The 20,368-nt window shown below is 39.7% G+C and overlaps 1 protein-coding gene across 3 annotated transcripts in view; it reads right to left on the bottom strand.

Moving 5' to 3' along the window:
- Positions 1-20,368, bottom strand: part of F5 (coagulation factor V) — a 1,256,984-nt gene that overhangs the window by 178,445 nt on the left and 1,058,171 nt on the right. For all 3 annotated transcript variants that reach the window (XM_044072364.1, XM_044072363.1, XM_044072362.1), the window contains one exon: positions 2,959-3,053. In XM_044072364.1, coding sequence (XP_043928299.1) covers positions 2,959-3,053 — 95 coding nt within the window. The remainder of the gene's footprint in view (positions 1-2,958; positions 3,054-20,368) is intronic.

Here is a 20,368-nt window from a genome sequence, read left to right on the forward strand (position 1 = left end):
ACAGGAAAAGCAAACTGATTTACAGCTTGGACTTTATTCCTAGAAGCAAGAGGTTCTCCTGTTCGATTTTCAGCTGGAGCGCCTTCTGTGTGGTGTCTGCATGTCCCCCCCGCGGTCGAGTGGTGTTCGAAAGACATTCGTGAATGGGCGTGCCTTCATTGAAGGTTGGGCGTTGGGCTGGCACCTCGGCACCATAAAAATCGACTGCCAATCATTAGCAGACCGGAGTTCCACTGTGGCGACTGCTAACTGGGAAAAGCCATTTTCCAGTATTCTAACATTTTGGGCCTTATTTACATTCTGCAATCTTTCATATTTTTAATATGTTTATCCATCTATATTTAATCAAGAAGGTCTTCCCTTAAACTTAAATCATTTTCTTCTGGACTGAGATCATGTATTTGATCACCATTCACTGATAGCATTCAACAGAAATTTCCAGAATATCTTTCTGTGACACATACCTCTTTAGATGCACCCTGCTTCATTTGCTTCTCCTTCATATTGGAACCCTTTGGTCAATCACACGACAACACTACCTGTGTTAGAGTTGACACTGTTTCCTGATCTTTCCCTTGCTATGCAACTTCAGCTAGACTTTTGAATGGCCTCCTATATAAGGCTCCAGAGCATCACCATGTAGCAAAACGGCTAGACTTTTTTATGGTCTCCTATAGAAGGTTCCAGAGCATCACCATGCAGCAAAACAGCTAGACTTTTTATGGTCTCCTATAGAAGGCTCCAGAGCATCACCATGTAGCAAATCTTCTTTAGGTGTCTGCTGCTCCACCTATTGCTCCTTAATTTGGAGACCCATTAGACCTTCATGCTGTGACATTACCTGTGCTGGATTCTCCCCACTAAGTCTTTCACTTCACAGATAATCCATAACATCAGTTTCTATTTGTTTAACACCTGCCTTACTAATCCTTTTTTGTACAGTTCTGTTTGTTTTCTTCTTTTTCACATTGTGAAATGTTCCATACCTGGGTGCCTTTGCCTGGATTTCTGTTCAAATATCTTTGGAGCTGCTTTCTTATTGATTAATTTGGCTTTGGCTTTAGCCTTTGCATAAATATTGCACCATACAGGATCTCATTTTCTTTCCCATATCCATGTTTCTTTTTTATAGTTTTCAAAAATCTCTGGGTTTTGTTCTTTATATTTTTGCACTTCCTCCGTCACTTCTTTTCCCAAACAGCACAAAGTTTCTTCATCTATGCATTGCTTTTCATGGCTCTGTTGTATTAATTAATTCAAATTTTATTTGAATTTTTTGACAGTTTTTCTAATTTGTCTCTTAATCAATCCGAATATTTTGCATAGCAGTAAGACTACATTATTTCTTCCTTATCCTCAATAGTTCACTTTGGCATCTTTTAACCTGTCAGTTTTTGTGATTTTTGTGGACTTTTTCTTTCTACCACAAGGGGGAACATTCCCCCTTATCTTGGCCAAACCTTGTTGTAGGAATGTTTCCTTGTCTTGTGAATTCTACACTGCCCATTTTTACAGTCCTGGCACCAGTATGCCATGATTACGTGCTTTTTTATCCTGGGACCTGTGACCCCAGCTGTCTTTTTTATATTTTAACCTTCCATTCCCCATGAGAAAAATATACTTCATATATCAGTGTCGTCTTGGTGAGATTTTGTGAAAACAGGGTCCACCGCATGAAGGTACTCACCAAGACCTGAGAATGAATTCAGTTCCATCAATACTACTCTCCATTTCTTGTTGATTTATTCATTTCTCCCTTTCGATCCCTAGTTTCTTAGTAGATGTATAGTGATTCTTCTTATGATAACACTCTACCCATAGCCATTGTGTTTGGCACACAATCCTCCTGTACTAGAAGCCAATCTCCCTGAAATGCTATAGCATAACTCATTTATTTACATAAGTGGATCTATTTTGCTTAGCATTTGCATTATGTTTAACTGTGGATTAGTATATTGTTTAACTAAGCATTAATAGCTTGCATACTTTTTAGTTTTTCATTTCACATTATCACTTCCTTGAACTGCACCTAGGTAGCTGTAAAGAGTCAGTGGAGTATGTTTAAGCTGATTACTGCATCCCCCTAGCACGAAATATGCAAAAATGATGATGCTACAAGTTCCGAGAATGCATTGTTTAATATGATGTTTTCAAAATTATTTTGCAGTGGGAAGCTGCCCCATTTTTACTCCTACCTTATGCCCATTCCCGTTTTCTTACTGCAATTCCTTTCTCAATGGGAAAAGGAATAGGACTCTGGTCTAAGAATAAGATGAAACCACTCAACAAATAGAAATGCATGAGAAAGGCTATAATTGGTACGTTGTGGCATGGCATGGTATGGATCCTTAGAGGATGGGGCAGTGGAAATCTACAGGAAAGACAGTTTGAAGAAATAATTCCAAATGAGTGAGAAGAGACATTTTAATACGGAGATGATGAATAATTATTTCACAAAGAGAGTGGCAGAATTGTAATAGTCCTTGGCACAGCAGGCTTCTGAATACAATTTAAAAGAAGCACAAAAAAGAGAAAAAGATTAACTACTGGATACATGCAAAATTAATCAACTGAAAAGGCAAAACGTCATTGCTGATAGCAGAAGCTGCAAAATTGGGAGAGCTAACAGGCTACATAGCCATCTTCCATTCTCATTTATTCTCTTATGTTTCTTCAAACCCACTGCAGTTCTACAGTTTTGAAGGATATCATCAGGTTAGATCAGCAGAGCAAATCTCTGCTGCTGTAGATCAAAAGCATTATGTTTACTCATAAATACTAATTCCTTCTTAACCCGACATGAAGAAGAAGAAAGAGACAAATTTCAAATGCTATACTTTCACGAAGCATCTTTTTTGAAGAAATAACACACATATATAATATTAAGCATGGCTTATGTTGATAATCTCATTTTATTATATTTAAAAACAAGGACAAGATAAAGAAAAAAGGACCAACCTGAATCCATACTGAAGTCTCTGGCTCCAGTGTGGCACTCCATGCATTGTATTTTCCATCTTTGTTTAATCTTGCTAAGTAAGAATACCAGCCATCTATGGTAAATAAATGTTTGAAACATTATTACACAGTTTTAAATAGACAAACTCCACAGTATAAAAGAAAAAGAGAAAAGAAATTGAAAGAGGGGACAGAGACTCACTATAAACCTGAAAGATCAGGAATACTACCTATGTGTGTCTGTACCAAAGTGGTATGCATGTTTGTAAAGATAGTATCCAGTGGAAATAAACAATGAGGTTTCCTAGGATACTTTCTAGGTTTTTCATGGTAATTCTATATAGGTATAATCTTAATATATCAATAAGTATATAATTAAGTGGCCTAAAAGGGTAAGAAAATATAGTATCATGCTTTCCTTATAAAAACTGTCTTTCATTAATTCACTAATAACTTGTTTATTCTACTTCAGGGCATGGGGGAGCTGGAGCTAATGTTAACACTCAATAGGAACAAAGCAATGAAACATGGCACAGGCAGAATCCCCAGGTTTGCACTTCTGGCAGCTGCATTAAAAGACCTGGTCTTTTATCACTGTGGCCCAAAAGAGGATCTAGCTCTGAATACACTAAAGTGTTTTATTTTTTTTTTATTTCACCTGTTAAATTCTAGCTTGCATTATAGACAAAGAACACATTTATAGTTAACATGATGTCCCCCCAGTCTACTTTAACAACAACAACAGTAAATATTACTTACATTTTCATTACAGGTCTGTTATAACAATTGCATTTTCCTTGTTCCAGTGTAATTGGGCATAAAGTTAAGCTGTTGTAATGATCCACCCAATTTTCTTGGCATACAAACGGTCACACGCTTGTCCATTTGAACAACCTGCAATCCTCTTAACAATATTACTGACAGGTTATTTGCTATTAATTTGTTCATTCCTCAAAGTAGCATTTTTTTCTCTCCCAAATATCCCCCAATTATGTCACTTGCTCAGGTCATATCTCACCACCATGGCCTTGTTTTGCTTTAATTACATTAGACTAGGTTTATATTTGCCCTCCACTTTCTGGTTATTACCTTTTTAACTAATCAGTATCAGAGCTATTAGTGCTACAGTGATTTCCATTATAAAGGGAATAGTTACACATTTAAAACAGAAGTTCTACTCTGTCACCTCCCATTCCTGAGTCAGGATTCCTGCAATTACATTCTGTAAGAACTTTTTATACTTAGTTAACTTATTACATGTCCCAAAAATATGTTTCTTTCATGTCTGTTGCATCTCCAACATTCATTTGTAACTTCTGGAAACATTTAATTCAACCTATCAGGCGTATTAAAATATTGGTGCAGGCACTTCCAAATAAAAATTCTAAATTTCCAGGACCTAGTTAGTTTACTAGGAATTACATAAATCTGTGGCCTCCCCCAACTTCTTGTCCAGCCATTATCTACCAGTCTCTAAAATCAGTTCTCTTTTCATCCAAAATATCTTGTTTAACAGCCTGTAGATCTTGCATATTAGATGGTATTGTTGTAGTTCACCCATCTCCGGTTTGATCCTCGGCTGGGGTGCCTTCTGTGCAGAGTCTGCATGTCCTCCCTGTGGTCGTGTGGGTTTCCTCCAGGTGCTCTGGTTTCCTCCCACATCCCAAAGACATGCTTTAGGTGGACTGGACACTCTAAATTGGCCCTAGGCATGAGTGCATGTGTGTGTGTGAATTCCGTGGAAGGTTGGGCACTGGGCTGGCAACTCGACACTGTAAAACTCTACTGCCAATCATGAGCAGACTGGTGATCCACTGCAGCGACCCCTAACCAGAAAAACTGAAAGAAGAAGAAAAAATTGTAGTTCACCCATTCTGTTTTCTATTATTATTTCTACCAAACTTGGTTGCACCACCTGATTAGCTTGCCTTTTCCTTCATATTTTACTAATATTTCATATATTCCCCTCTATTCTAATAGGTCTGTCAATGTAACGTGCATTTTGTCCTTAAAATTCACCAGTCTAGTTTTCCAGAGTCTATTTTAAACTGCTCCCAGTAATATATGTTCCTTTGTGTATGTTACCATCAATCAACTGCTTCAGTATTAATGTATCCCCTTTGTTTAACTGATCCTATTAGCCAAACTTCAAATTTCCAATCATAGTGAACTTTACAGTAGGCTCATAAATAAGTACCAAGCTAGATGCCTTATGGGCCATTTCAAGCCTAAGCTAATTTCCTTTTGGTGCTTGAATTAATCTATCCCATTTGGTGTTAGATTGGCCTTATCAATCCCATGGTCAATAACTGTATATTACCCATAGTAATAATAACAGGGATCATACCATAGATAATTTGAAGGGATCCATGCATAGGATAAAGCATTTACAAGCTGCTGTTGACAATTAGTAGTGCTGACCTGGGGTAAATTTTCTGTTTCCCATCCACAGACTCAAGTTGCGCTTGAATATGACATGGATGAGCTTTGTTTTATGTGGATGGAGAGTCTGTTCCAGAGTAGATGTATCCTCTGCAAGATAAATCTGTCCCTCCGAAAAGTTCTATTGATGTTGCAGAAGAGATTTAGATCCCTATACCAAGTATTTATATGCCATTTGACTTGCTAAGGTGCAACAAATCCATCAGCATTGAGTCGCAAGATGCCTTATATGTCAGACACAGGTACACTTTTAGCAGTCTGTAGAATACCAAGTATAGTGACAGGGCTTTGAGTCACTTCATGCAGGACATACTAATCAACTGCAAAAATAACTTAACATGTAAACTAAGTAGCCAGACCAAAATAACTATGTATAAGTCACCCGTCCCTTGTCTCACCTTCCATTTCAACAAGGAAATGAGGCATCAGTCTTTGCTAACACCTTATCCCAGTGTCATACACACTATCCTTCACTGTCCTCAATGTGTTTTCCCTTGTTACATTTAAGTGTATATCCAATTACTGATTTCCACCACATATTATGTGTGCCAAGATTAATTGTTCCCCTTGAATATTTGCAGCACTATTTTTCAAGCTTACCATCCCTTGGCTGGCCCATGAGCAGAGTAACAGCCACTGTTGCACAAAATTAACTTTCCTTAAGAAGATACTGCTTCTGTTTAATTAATTACACCAACTGGTAGCTAAACTCCTATTCTTAATAGCTTAAATTAGCATTCAACAAACAAAAAACCCAAAAATCTGTTAACAAAAAATTTTTCCAACTAATGCTAAAAAAACTTTTTAACTCCTAATGCCAACTCTCTACCCATTCTATGCCTCCTCTCCCTTTCTACCTCCCTATGCCTCCCCAGTCTTTTTCTTTCCCTACTAACTACAAAACTTAATATGCTCTCCCTGGCCTATAACCATTACACTCCCACCATTGTCTTAATCTTTAAAAAACTCACTGGTTGAACCACCCAACCTTCTCAAACTTAATCAACTCAGACTACCCAACCTTCTCAAACTTCAAACCAATAAGAACTCCTACAATAATTAATCAACCAGACCCCATACCTCACTGTGTAGTATTATACACAAAACATCCAACAGCACCCAGATCCCAACTATTAAAGCTTCCCTAATCCTAACTATCTTTACTAGGTGATGCCCTCTTTGCCAACTCAAACCCCACCAAGCCATGAACCCTGACCTCTACAACCTACCTGAGAAAACCTCGCCTTCGCATAAAGTCAAACAAGACACAGAAGAATATCTCATGTCTTGAATATGCTATAATGTCTTGAACCTGACTAACTTCTCCCTTCCTATCCATAGGCTCCCTTCCCTTGGACCATTCCATCCCTTCCATATTCCTAAAAATTAACCCCACCCAATGGAAGCGGGTGACTCTTGAACTATACTACATACTATTATATATATAATACCTCTATGTATGTATTTACCTCTTACCTTGATGACCTATTTCTGCTATATTACTCTATTACACCTATTTATTTCCCTTATTGTTTATTATGTGACAGGTCCTTTACTAATATCAATTTTTCATTTTTCAAACCATGTATAACTTGTACTTGTAAATTTTCAAACTAGTGCATTTTGTCTGGAGCTTTTCTCCTCGGGCCTCTACTGAAAAAGGATATGTATCCAGCTAGACTAGCCCGGTTAACAAATGTAAAATAAAATAAAAAATAAATAAAATAAATATTTCAAATTACCTTCCAAGTTCGTAAGCTATTACCCCAGTATTTCAATGAAAGTCCGACTTACATAGGTTCAATCACTTCTGGTATTGAACCATATTCCTGGGTATTCTATTTTAGTGTACTGCTGTCATCTTTCAGCAACATTTTTTGGGAAGGACTTTGTAATTCATCTTTCCCTTACTTTTGCACACAGAAACTGGGCTTGCCAATCTGTACTTGCTTCTGACGTAATATGTTTGCCTTGCAGGCAAATTTCTTTGATATCTATCAAGCTCCACTTGTGCCACTTTTACTTCATAAAAGATTTAAATACCATTGGGAAGTACACTCTGAAGACTGTTGGATGAATTAACCTAAATTCTAAGTTTAGTTTTCTAAATTCTTTAAATAGGGGCAAGAACCTATTTTTCTGTCTCATGCACAAACAGCAATTGTTACCCAAAAATACTTTTTTGCCAACCAGTTGTAGGACTCTGCCCTTCTTCCACAGATGTCTCAGGATATTGTCCTTCAGGGCAAAATTCTGGACTTTGACTAAAATTTGTCAAGGAATCCTATTAGTGAATCCGGCTGGCATGAACATTCTGTGGTTCACATGTTCATAGGAGGTTACTAGGCTGGAGGTTCTAGAGCCCTTACAAGCCTAGCCATGTTAATCCCAAGTTGCTTCAATTGTCCTTGGTTAGATGGACGTAATTTGCAGAGTGAGTCTATAATAAACACTGACTACACCTGTCCATGTTGAACATTGGTGCCCCTGGGGGTGAATTTGTGGTTTCCCATCCCATTTGTCCAGGTTGCACTTGAATAGAGGTCAGTGAGGAGCTTTGATTCATGTAAAATGAAAGTTTATTCTAGAGTAGCGGCAATCTCTGGGAGATACATCTCTCTCTCCAGCATATTCTGTGAATGTCACAGGCTAGGTTAGGATCCCTACAGCAAGTGACTCTTGTGCCACTTGACTTGCAGATATGCAGCATATCCATCAGGGCAGGGTCAGAGACTGCCCTGTAGGCCAATCACAAGTCACCTCTCAGCAGCCTATATGATACAGAATACAGTGACAGGGCTTTCAGTTTATCCATGTAAGTCATGGTTTGGAGACCCTGTATTTTTTTGGTGAGAAACCTCTATGGCCTCTCCAGTTACTGCAGGCATCTGGTGAGGTACATGCAGAAGGAAGCACAGCACTCTATTAATGATCTGGTAAGGGTTGAGTACAATGGAGTCATAACATCCTTAGACCTGGATGTGATGCTCTTATTTATGAGATGAAGAAAGTAGAAGGCTTTCCTTACCACTGTGGAAACTTGGTGGTCAAGGTTCAGATTGCTAACTACCTGTGTTCCCAGATCTTGCACCACTGGGTTTGAACTTAGGGGAGTGCTGTCACTACTGTAATTAGCAGGGAATTCCACTTTACCAAAGGGGATAATAATGCACTTTTTTGCATTTACTTTTAGACTGTGGCTTTGGCTCCATTCATTTGTCTGTGTTACCCCTCCTGTAATCTGTTAACATCATTAGGGAACTCAATGACTGCACCCACTCTGCAATAATCATCAGTGAAAATGGTACGCCAAAGGCCATCTACTTTAGCCTGGACTTCTGAGTAATAGATTCCAAACAGTAAAGGGCTCAGCATAGATCCTTGTGGTATGCCACCGGTGGTGCGTCTACTGGTAGAGGTGGAGCCACCAACTTTGACAGTATGTGTTGTGTCAGTGAGTCAACTGGTTACCCGTCTAGTGATGTAAGGGTTAATCCCCAGCTGAGAGAGTTTCTCAATGATACTTGAGTGGGGGATTGTGTCAAAAGTCTTGGCTAGGTCAAGATAGGCAGTATGCACTGTCTTACCTTCATCCAGGGCTTTTGTGACTTTCTTGAAGAAGTCAACTAGGTTTAATAAGCATGATCTACCATTAACAAAGCCAAACTGGGTTGGGTCTATAGTCTGAAGGTCGCCTTTGTCCTTGTTGATAAGATCCATGATGACTTTTTCCATGGCCTTGCAGATGAGGTTAATTAGGCTTATGGGTCGATAATTCCCAGGGTTGGTTGATGGCCGCACCCTCTATGTGCAGGAGGATTACTGTTGCTATTCTCCACTCTGCTTGAACAAAGCCAGTTCTCAGGCTATGGTTAAAGAAAATGCCAAGTGGGTCCACTAGGTCCTGTTTTAGCTTGCTTAATAAGCAACTTGGGATGTTATCTGGTCCAACTGAGGCAATGTTTTTGGCCTTGGAGAGAACAGATATGACCTGATCTCTAGAGGTAGTAGGCAGAGGACTGGTGTCAGGTATGCTTTGAGGTATGGCTGGTGGGGACAGGGAGGGTGAAGTTTGTGCCAAATATGTCATCTAGCAGGATAGTTGAAATCTCCCATGACTACGGTGTTAGGCTGTATGGTGAGTGACTCCAGTAAGTCCAGGTAGGTGGTGTTCTGTTCTGTCACGGCGGGGGACCTATAGCTAGCAATGATGTGGTATGGTATTTTGCCTAGATTCAATTAGACATGGAGTAGTTTGAGAGACTCATACTGTTTTACCAGTCTTGAGGTGTACTTGGCTTTAATGAAGATGGATACACCTCCAACTTTGGTTCTTTCATGCTCACTCTGAGGTCTAAATGTATGGAAGACACTGGTGCCTTGCACAACTGGCATGCTCTCCGCAGCCTTCAACCATGTCTCAGTGATTGCACAGACATCAGCATCTTCCAAGGTGAGGAGTGCTTCCAGGGAGTGCAGTTTCATGTTTAGACTCCTAGCTTTAAGCAGCAGAGCCTTGAGTTTGTCTCAAGTGGATTTTGCTACATTGGAAATTTTGTTGTTTTGACATTGCCTAACAAAAGGCACTACTGGGGGAGGCAAGTGCTTTGCCAGTATCCAAAAGTCTAGAGGAGACAGATGCAGACCATTTCTGGCAAAGCAGTGTGGCCTGTCAACCATATCTTCCCAGACAGACAGATGTTGGATTCCCCTGGACTAACACCATAAGCTAAGCCAATTGTTGAAGTTGATCAGTTTTTGTTTATATTGTGGCATCATCCTGGGTGAAGGCAGAATGCTGCTTAGGGCTAGGGTCACACCTGCCTGGGACACATAATTTGAGAGTTTAGTCATGTCTTTCTTCATATAGTCCAGAGAGGTACATCTCAAGTCATTCATCCCAACATGGACTATGACAGAGTCATAACAGTACTTGTTGTTGAGTGACTTGAGTGCATGTCTGATTTGACGGCTCCTGGCACCTGACAGGCAGCTGACCGATACCATCTCCTTTTCCATCCTGGTGAGGAGCACATCTATGTGTCTCACTATGGAGTCGCCTATGACCAAAACATTAGGTTTTGAGGTGTTTTGCCTTAGGGGCTTATTTGCTGAGATAATGGTGTATATGTTATTATGTGTAGTGGTTTCTATTTGCATAGCAATGTGTGCAAGTGGTTTATGTTTGGGAGGTCTATGATTTTTGGTAGGTTTCTAGTGAGTACCTCCTCTTATGTGGGTTTATGTGTCATGACCTCATTTTGTGTGAGACGTGAAGTGTGTGTGCTGACAACATATTTGTTGTCTGGTTTGTTGTTACGTGAGAGAAATGATTCCAATTTCATAGTGTAATTACATCTCTCACAAAGGGTATTTGCTTTAGAGGTAAGTGGTTGTCAGTATACATGAGGCGATTACTACATTGCCTCAGGATGCTCAAGTCAATCAGGCTGGCCAGTGAAATGATGGGAAACTGCATGTCCATTATAGGAGGTTTTTATTGTATGTACTATTAGGGAAGGGAGTGGGCTAGTTTGAGCAGTTTTTGTGCTAGGACTAACAAAAGTGCATAATTATTGAAGGCTATGAATGATAAGTAAGGCAATGCTGCTCAGTGCACCCATAGTGCAGTAGGGAAGCTTGGGAGGGTTCCATTGACAGATGTCTAGGAGAAAATTGATTTTCAAGGTGTTTGCATCTATACAGGGCACCCCTAACCCCTGTTGTGCAGTGTGTTACAAAGTGCAAATGTGAGGCTTAAATACTGGCAAAATTAGAACACTTTTAAGCTCATCTACCAATAGGAAAGCACACAATGAACTTTCCTCCAGCAATCCCCAGCTCAGACAAGGCTGGATTCACACTATTCTGCCACAAAGATGCAGGGGAGCCCTTCTTAATGTAGGATGGCTGGTTTAGTTCGCAAGTGTATCAATAACAGGCCAGATACAGCAGGTCTGAATCTAGTCAATACTATCAGAGCAGTACAAAATCAAGTGCAGAGAAGTGAAAAAAAAAATACTTAAGAGATCATCTGTGTGCTTCCCAGCTCACATACACTGGATACACACCTACTGCCACCAGATGAAAAATCCCAGTCTTCCTAATGCAAAAGCACAGTAAATGAGTGTCCAGAGTGAAATAGTACCACAAACAAACTTAAAGATATAGATACAGCAGTGTGCTCTATCCAGTAGAGTATCACTCCTCTAAATTGTTGTCTACCTGCTTATTTGCAGAACCATGTAACGATCACTGCTGCAGTAACTTAAGCTGTATGGGTTATATCCTGCCAAGGATTTAACAGCCAATCAGCTTCCAAAGCTTCGGGGCACCTCCCACACACACAAACTTGTAGGCAGCTCAAGCTGATCTGACTTGAAATGATAGATTTGGAACCCAAACCCTTCAGAGCTTGCATACCAACTGAGACAGAGAGGCTGAGACCTGAGAAGACATAGCTTGGAGTAAATAATATACATATGCCCACACCCTGGCCAAACAACATACTCAAAAAACTAGAGGAAGGAGGGAGGCATCTTCTGTTATGGTCAGTTTACTTGCAAATGTACTGTGTTCAGCATATTGATCACTACTGCAGTAGCCTAAGCAATATGGGTAGATTACCTTAGCTCACAGCATTTTGAAGGTGGAAGCAGAAGGGTCCAGGAGCCCCTGGAGAGGGGTACTAGTAAAGCCTGATCTAGACCTAGAGAAGGAATCAAGCTTGCAGTGTTTTGTGACAGTATGTACAGAGGAACAAGTCATTGCTTCTAAAACACTTCTAGAATCCAACCCTTTCCAAAATGCCATGGAGGGAGCCAAGGCCCTGGTAGTGTGAGCCTTGACCTTGCCTGGAATAGTTTTGTTGTGGTGAGAATAACAAAAGGTAATAGCCTGAGACAACCATTTGGAAAAAGTCTGTTTTGACAGAGTTTGACCTTTTACCTTATCCCCAAATATCTGAAAGCTTTTGTTCTGTCAATGGTCTGTGGATATCCAATGTATGGAGTGAAGTTTCTCCTTCATTTTTTAGGTTTAGGAAAAAAAAACAGGGAGATGGATAGTTTGGTTTAAAGTAAACTTCAATACCACTTTAGGCATAAAAAAGGATTAGTTCTCAATGAAACACTCCCTCTGTGGAAAATGAAATAGGATTGACTCAACATAACAGCTTGCAATTCTGATACTCTTTTTGCAGATATCAGAGTCATCAGTAAAACAGTTTTCCATGTTAAGAATCTCAAGTCATCCAGATGAGCTGGTTCAAATGGAGAGTGTTTTTAGCTTCTCTAACAAAAAAGTAAGATTTCAAGGAGGAGCCACCAGTTTTCTTGGAGGTCAGTTATGCAAAACTCTTTTCAAAAACATTTTCACAAGAGAATGAATTGAAAGATGGGAATCCATGGGCAGACATGAAGAACTAGCAGTCAAATGAACTTTGACAGATGAGTGAGAAAGGCCATAGGATAGTAACTCACAAAAATATTGTAAAACTAGAAAATCATTAGGCCTGAATGGGTGTTTGTTTTGTTGGTGGTGCCACCTAGAAAACTCTTTCCATTTGTTAATATATTATTTTCTAGTAGCAGTTTTTGTCTCCATTAGAACCTGCTGCACATCCTCAGTAAACAGATGCCTAAATGGAATTAAGATTTTATCATCCAGGCAATCTGATAACGTTGATTGGGGTTGGGGTGTATCAAACACGCCTATTCTTGCAGGAGTAGATCTATTCTGTGAGAAAGCTTGGGGTAATTGCCCATAGCCATTTCCAAAAGAAGGGAGAACCACTGTTGTATGGAACAGTAGGGAGTCACCATAATGATCTTGGAGGATTCCTTCTGAATTCTCAGATGCACCCTGGTTATCAGTGGAAAGGATGGAAAAGAATACAGGAAAATTTCTGTCCAAAGAAAGGAAAAGACATCTGTCTTCCAGGACTTCTGGCATGGAAGTCTTGAGCAGATTTTTTCAGCTGATTATTCTGAGAGGAGGCAGAGTTCTACTTGAGGAACTCTCTACAAATCTTGTAAGACCCCCCCCCCCGTAAGTCATGGATGAAGGCAGGGAAGTCTTCATTATTTAGTCAGAATGCTGTGCCCATCCCTGGGGAAGCTGCTCCTACCATTAACAACCCAATGGCCCCAATTTTCCTGTCAAAAAGAAACAGAAAACTAAACAAGTATCAAATGTTTCTCAAATTTCCCTGGACAGGAGTACTTATTTGGTCTGGCTCAAGGTCTAATTCAGGCTATTGCTCCTCTTTATAAGGTTGTTTCTGGTAAAAGAAAAGGGGATTCCCTTCCTCCTGAAGATATTCAAGATTCTGAATCTGGACAGGGAGAAGAAGAAGAAGGTGTAAATGCAGGGCTTTCTCATCTGATTTCTGATTCAGACTCAGATGAAATCATTGTATCTGATTCTCCATCTGAGGGATTCTCTTTCTCTGAAACTAATTCCAGAATAAGACAGTGTTTTTCTCCTATAAAATACTATGAGCTGCAACAAATGGCATTTCCAGACACTTCTTCCATTCCTCCTGTGCCCAGCATTGGGTTATGTGTGAGTCACTGCCTGCCATTTCCCTGATAGCCTGCTGTACCTAAAGACACAGATAAATTGTAGAAAGTTCTCCAGTCTTTCAAATTTTTATACACTCGTCCCAAACCTTCCTTTTCTAACAGGAATGGGAAAATAATTGATAAGTAAAAAAGTGTATAGTTCTGCAACTTTGATTTTCAGAATTTTGAATTGTGAGGCTGATATGCTGAAATTAATTCTAATTGTGAAAGTATAAGGAATATTTTGCCTGTAGTTTGTTTCATTTCAAAGGACACAATTCATTGTTTAATGTGTGTATATAACTCTTTTGATACTTCCTCTGGGGCTATGGCTACTGATACTGTTTTGAAGTGGTTTGTCTGGCTGCATTCTCAGAACCTTGCAGAGGATGTAAAAAATGAGATTTTAAATTCTTCTTTGGATATAATTCATTTTTGGACCCTCTGCTGCACAGGTTATCAAAAAATGTGATTAGGGAGGTATTTATTTAAGGATTTTTCTGGTGCCAAAGAAAGAAAATGTCTGGAGACCAGTTCTGGATCTTTCTTTCTTTCTTAAATCAATTTATGATAGTGCCCAACTACAAAATGTTTTCATTTAACAAGCTGTTACCCCTTCTTCCTCATTTAAGTTTTTTAGTTACACACGATTTAAAACATTCAATACAAGAGTAGCCAGTCAGACATGGTAGATGCAGAGAAAATGCAATATTTTTAATGAAAAGCAATAAAACAAATAAAAACAGCAAAATAAAACACCAGGTAAAACACTTAAGTGCTTTCACTCCAGTCCTGGAGCTTCATCAGATCTAATAGTGCTTGAGACTATTTAAAGATACAAAGATTCTGAAGTTACCTGTTCAGATCATGTGACCTGAGCAGAGGTCTTAAGGGAACATACTCATTCAAACCATTTCCCGTGTCACTTTGCATTTCTACAGTCCATTTAGTTTCTAAACACTGTCTTATTACTAACAGTACCTCCACTAATGCACTTATTCAATAGCTGTAATACAAGAAATTTAAACTTACATGTAGAATCTTTCTTCATCCATTTGGCTTGGTTTTCTTCACAAGATTTAAAACAGGCTTATCATCACATCCATATTCACCCAGACCTCAGATGTTACTTAAGGTTCTGTGTCTGGATCACATTATCAGTTCTCTGCCTTACCCTTTGGACTAACTACTGCACCAGAAAACGTTCAGAAAATGTCTAGCTCCAGTTACAGCTCATTGCAGACTACAAGGTATCCACATTTTCCCATATTTAGATAACTTGCTTATCTTTGCAGTCTTTTTCATCATCATAATCATCATCATCAACCCCCTTTTTCCCATTTTTCTACATGGGGTTGGGGTGTCTTGTCACTTGTCATCATCTCCCTCTATTTAATGCCACTCTCCCTCTATTCAATGCCCCTCTCCTACCTTCTTTGACATTCATACCTGACTGTCACAAGTTTTCTCTCACGTAATCCATCGGCCTGTTTGCTGCACAGCTTTCTGTACCATACAGTAGTACTGGTCGCACCAATGTTTTGTACACCTTACTTTTCAGCTTCTTTGGCATTCTTCTGTCATATTCTATCACTGGCATTCTGTGCCATTTGGCTGCAGCCCCTCTGACTCTAGCTTTGACTCCCTCATTCAAACTTACCTTCTCCTCAACCACCCTTCCCAGATTCTTGACCTGTTCCCCTTTTTCCCTTCTATTTCAATTCTCAGCTTCTTCTGATTTGCCCCATTTGCTGCTGTTACAGCTGTCTTAACTGTACTCATTTTTATCCCATATGCCTTTAATTTTGCATTCCATTTCCCTACCCTTTACTGAAGCTCTTGCTCAGAGTCTGCCTGTAATGCCACATTGTCTGCATACAGCAACTTTGTTGATCTGTCCCCTCTGACCTGTTTGGTAATGTAGTCCTTCCCAGCATGAAAAGCAGTGGGCTCAGAGCTAAACCCTGTTGCACACCCACTCCCACTTGGAACCCTTCTTTATGACCCAAAACTGTTCATACATGAGTCATTGGATCCTTGTACATAGCTTGCATCAATTCTACCAATGTTTCTGGACTCCGAATCACAGCAGAACCACTCAAATCAGCTTTCATGGGACCTTGTCATATGCTTTCTCCAAGTCTATCTCCAAGTCTAGGAACGCACAGTTGGACTCTTTCCTCATTTCTAGCTTCTTCTTAAGTGTCTGTCTCACTGTAAACATCAGGTCAGTTGTACTGCATCCTCATCTGAATATCAACTGCTCATTTCCCATCTCAGTTTCTACTACTCTACATATTCATTTATCAATCATTCTTTCCAGAACTTTCATGCAATGCGATAGGAGTTTGATACCTCTATAGTGCCAACTATTGTGAATGTCCCCTTTGTTCCTGAACACTGGCACTAGTATGCTTATTCTCCAATCAGCCAGGATAGGTCTTTCTCTCTACACTGCTATGAGTACCCTCAGGAGCCATGTTTCCCCTATCTCACACATCTTGATCATATTGGCTGTGACTTCATCTGTGCCAGCTGCTTTCCCTGACTTCATTTTCCTTAGTGCTGTTCTTACTTTGTCTAGGGTGGGCTCCTCTTCTCTCACCATAAGCTGTGTATGGGGTTTTCTTCATTCAGAAACTGCTGGAAGTACCCCTTCCATCTGCCTTTGATGTCCTCTAGACTTGAAAGCAGGTTATTACTGAGTCTTTTTCTAAGTGTCGGGAAACTGTCACTTGGGTGAGAGATCTCTTACACAAGATGAGATTCCAAATGAACATTTAAAGGTCTCTTTTACACCGTCACATAGGATTGTGTTCCTGGTGCGTCTGCTAGACACCTTAGTTCAAAGAGCTTTTCTTCCTGGCACAAATAAAAGATCTATACCTAGATCTATTTCAAGGATTTTCCATTCAGACCTCACACACTGTGTGGGAATACCTCTGGATTTTGGGTTTCATGGCATCTATGATTCTCATGAAAACTCTGGCAAAACACCATATGAGAAAAATACCACGGTACCTGAAGTCTCTTTGCTCCTAGTACCAACACCCATTATCTTTTCAAATCCCAGCTCTGGCATTTGTCAGAAGAGAAATCACTTGGCAGAGAGAGCAAATATCCCTAAAAATAGGTCTCACCTTCTCCCCTCCTGATCCAAAGCAGTCAGTCACCACATACATGTATAACCTCTATTCTTGAATTACTCTTACAATGGAATGGTTTCATTATGTAATTATGTAAAAATTTCTCTGGCTTGTATTTCTCTATTGTATTTTACAGTGTATTATGTTGTCTATCTTATGTCTACTGTATGAGGCTTTTCTCCCCGGGCCTCCACTGAAAACGGACATATATCCAGTCGGACATTCCCAGTTAACAAATGTAAAATAAAATAAATAAATAAAATAAATACTCCTTGGACTTTGCCAGGGGAGCGTTGTGTTTGTGACATCAAGGACAGAAAAAAGCACATAAATATAAAGAAGATGCATGATCTGATCAAGGCATTCGACTCTTTGAATCATCTTTGGTCCCCTGGACCTCTTCAAGTTATTATAGACAATATCATAGTCATGTGGTACATCAACAAGCAAGGGGAACCAGATTTTACCTCCTTTGTAGACTAGCCATGTTAGTTCGTGATATACCTTCACAGCACAGTCTCACTCTGCAGGCATCCTCCATTCTGTCAGAGCAAAACTGTCTGGTAGACAAGCTGAGAAGGACAATGGCAGACCCTCACAAATAGAAACAAGATCAGATGGTCTTCCAAGAATTAGTCCAGCTCTTTGCCTCTTCTCTGAACAATCAGCTGGCAAAATTTTGCTCTAGAACTCCATGTCAGAAGGCCTGGAAAATAGGCACTTTTTCTTTTCCTAGAACAGAAATGTTCCAGTAACAAATCAGACATGTCTGTTAAAAAAATCACCCTTTCCACTGAAATCCAACACACTTCTGAAGATTGAGAAGGAATCCCCCATGATCATTGTAGTGACTCCCTACTGGCCCATGCAGCATGGGTTCTCTCTTCTTTTGGAAATGAGGAGGGGCACTCACCATAGGCTTCCTCACAGAATGTATCTACTCACACAAGAACAGGGATGTTTCATACTCCTGAACTCAAATCAGCTTCAACTGACTGCCTAGATGATATGGTCTTAATTACCTTTAGGCACCTGTTTACTGAGGATGTGCAGCAGGTGCTAATGGAGGTAAGAAAACCTGCTACTAGAAAATGACATATTAGCAAATGGAAAACTTTTTCTAGTTGGTGCCAACAACGTAATTCAGGGCTAGTGTTAGATTGGTTTAACAATATTTGTCAGAGTTACTATCCTTTGACTTTTCTTACTCCTCCATCAATGTTTATTTATCAGCCACTTCAGCATGTCTGCCCATCGATCTTGGTCTTTTAAGGCATTCTCATGTCAAAATGTTTTGAAAGGGTTTTGCATAATAAACCTCAAAAAAAACTAGCGACGCCTCCTTGGGATCTTACAGAAGCTAACATTTGCTCGACTTGAACCAGCTCATTGTGCTGACTTGAGGTTCTTAATTTGGAAAAGTGTTTTACTGATTGCTCTGACCTCTGCAATAAGAGTATCCAAGTTGCAAGCTGTTATGGTACGTCAGCCCTATCTCTTTTTCCACACAGACAGAACTTCTTTGAGAACTAATCCTTCTTTTATTTCTAAAGTGGTATCTGACTTTACTTTAAGATAAACTATCAATCTCCCTGTTTTCTTCCCTGAACCTAAAAATGAAGAAGAAAGGATATCTTGGATATCCATAGATAACTCTGGTACTATCCTGACTGAACAATCTGTGATTCAGTTATTCATTTCTTATGAAGGTAAGAACAAACAACAACCTATGTTATAACAGACTATTTCCAAATGGCTGAATCAGGTTATTACTTTTTGTTATTTTCACCACAACAAAAGTATTCTAGGCAGGGTCAAGGCCCACTTTACTAGGGCCTTGGCTTCATCTATGGATTTTTGGAAAGGGTTGAATTCTAGAAGTATTCTAGAAGCAGCAGCTAGAGCCTTTGTACATACTTTCATAACGAACTACAAGCTTGAGCTCTTCTCTAGGTCTAGATCAGGCTTTGCTAGGAACATTCTCCAGGGGCTCCTGGATCCTTCCCCTTCCACATATCAAATGTATTAAGCAAGGGTAATCTGTTAATACAGTTAAAGCTACTGTAGCAGTGAGCAGTATGATGAACATACTACAGTTAAGTAAACATCATAAAAGCAGATGTTTGAATGATCACTGCTGCAGTAGCTGCTTCCTCCTTCCATTCTCCTTTGTTTTTTTTTATTTTGCCAGTGTGTGTGTGTGTGTGTGTGTGTAAATATACACACAAACACACACACACACACACACACACACACACACACACACACACACACACACACACATATATATATCTATACATATATGTCTGTATTTTTATTTTTTTACTTCTAGCTATGTCCTCTCAGGGCTCAGATTCCCTATCTCAGTTGGCAATAAAGCCCTGAAGGACTTAGCACTCAAACCTGTGATTTTAGACAGCTCAAGCTGCCTAATGGTTTGAGTTTGTGGAAGGTGCCCTGAAGCTTTAGAAGCTGGCCGGCTGTTATATCCTTGGCAGGATATAACCCATATTGCTAAGACTACTACAGCAGTGATCATTTGAACATGTACTCTTATGGTAAATTTACTTACACAGCTGTATTTTTTGGGCTGCCCATCTCTTGCTCTACCTCTCCACCCAATGGCAGATACATATGCTATGGTGAACAATGGGATCTCCAGGATGAAGGGTCTTCTATCAGGAGGTGGGCAACAGCACACCATCATGCTACATCTTTCTTGCAGACTTTCAGTAGCTTTAGTGTAGCATCTATAGGGGTGTGCCTTTATCTTGAAGCTACTGTACCATTAGTATCCATCTACAATCTGTCATATGAAATGTGGTACCATGACAAAAGCCACTGTGGTTAACCCTAGAGTTCTGAGATGCATACTGTCTGTTAGAAGAGGCCCTAGAAGTAAAAGATCTGCTAAAAAAATCCTGTATCCTTTCTAAGGAAAAAAAATGCCTGTAAAGTAAATTATACAAATCAGTGGTAGAACAAGTTCTCCTGTATGGCACAGAAACCTAAGCTGTGAAAGCAGAGCAGTTGAGGAAGCTAGATATGATGGAGATGAAGTGACTGAGATGTGTAGTAAGATGGGTTCCCTTCAGAATCACGAAATCCTAAACTCTTGAAATTGATATTGTTGAGACCATATGATCGAGGTTTCAGAATTTGGAAATTTTGAACGGAGATCTGCATACAGCGTGGAACAGGAGAGTTCCCTTTTCCTCGCTGTAGTGCGATCTCAAAGTTGGTATATTTAAGTAGCAT

The sequence above is a fragment of the Protopterus annectens genome, chromosome 5.part0, assembly GCF_019279795.1.
Source record: "Protopterus annectens isolate FY-2018-M chromosome 5.part0, PAN1.0, whole genome shotgun sequence".
Taxonomy (NCBI): Eukaryota; Metazoa; Chordata; order Ceratodontiformes; family Protopteridae; genus Protopterus; species Protopterus annectens.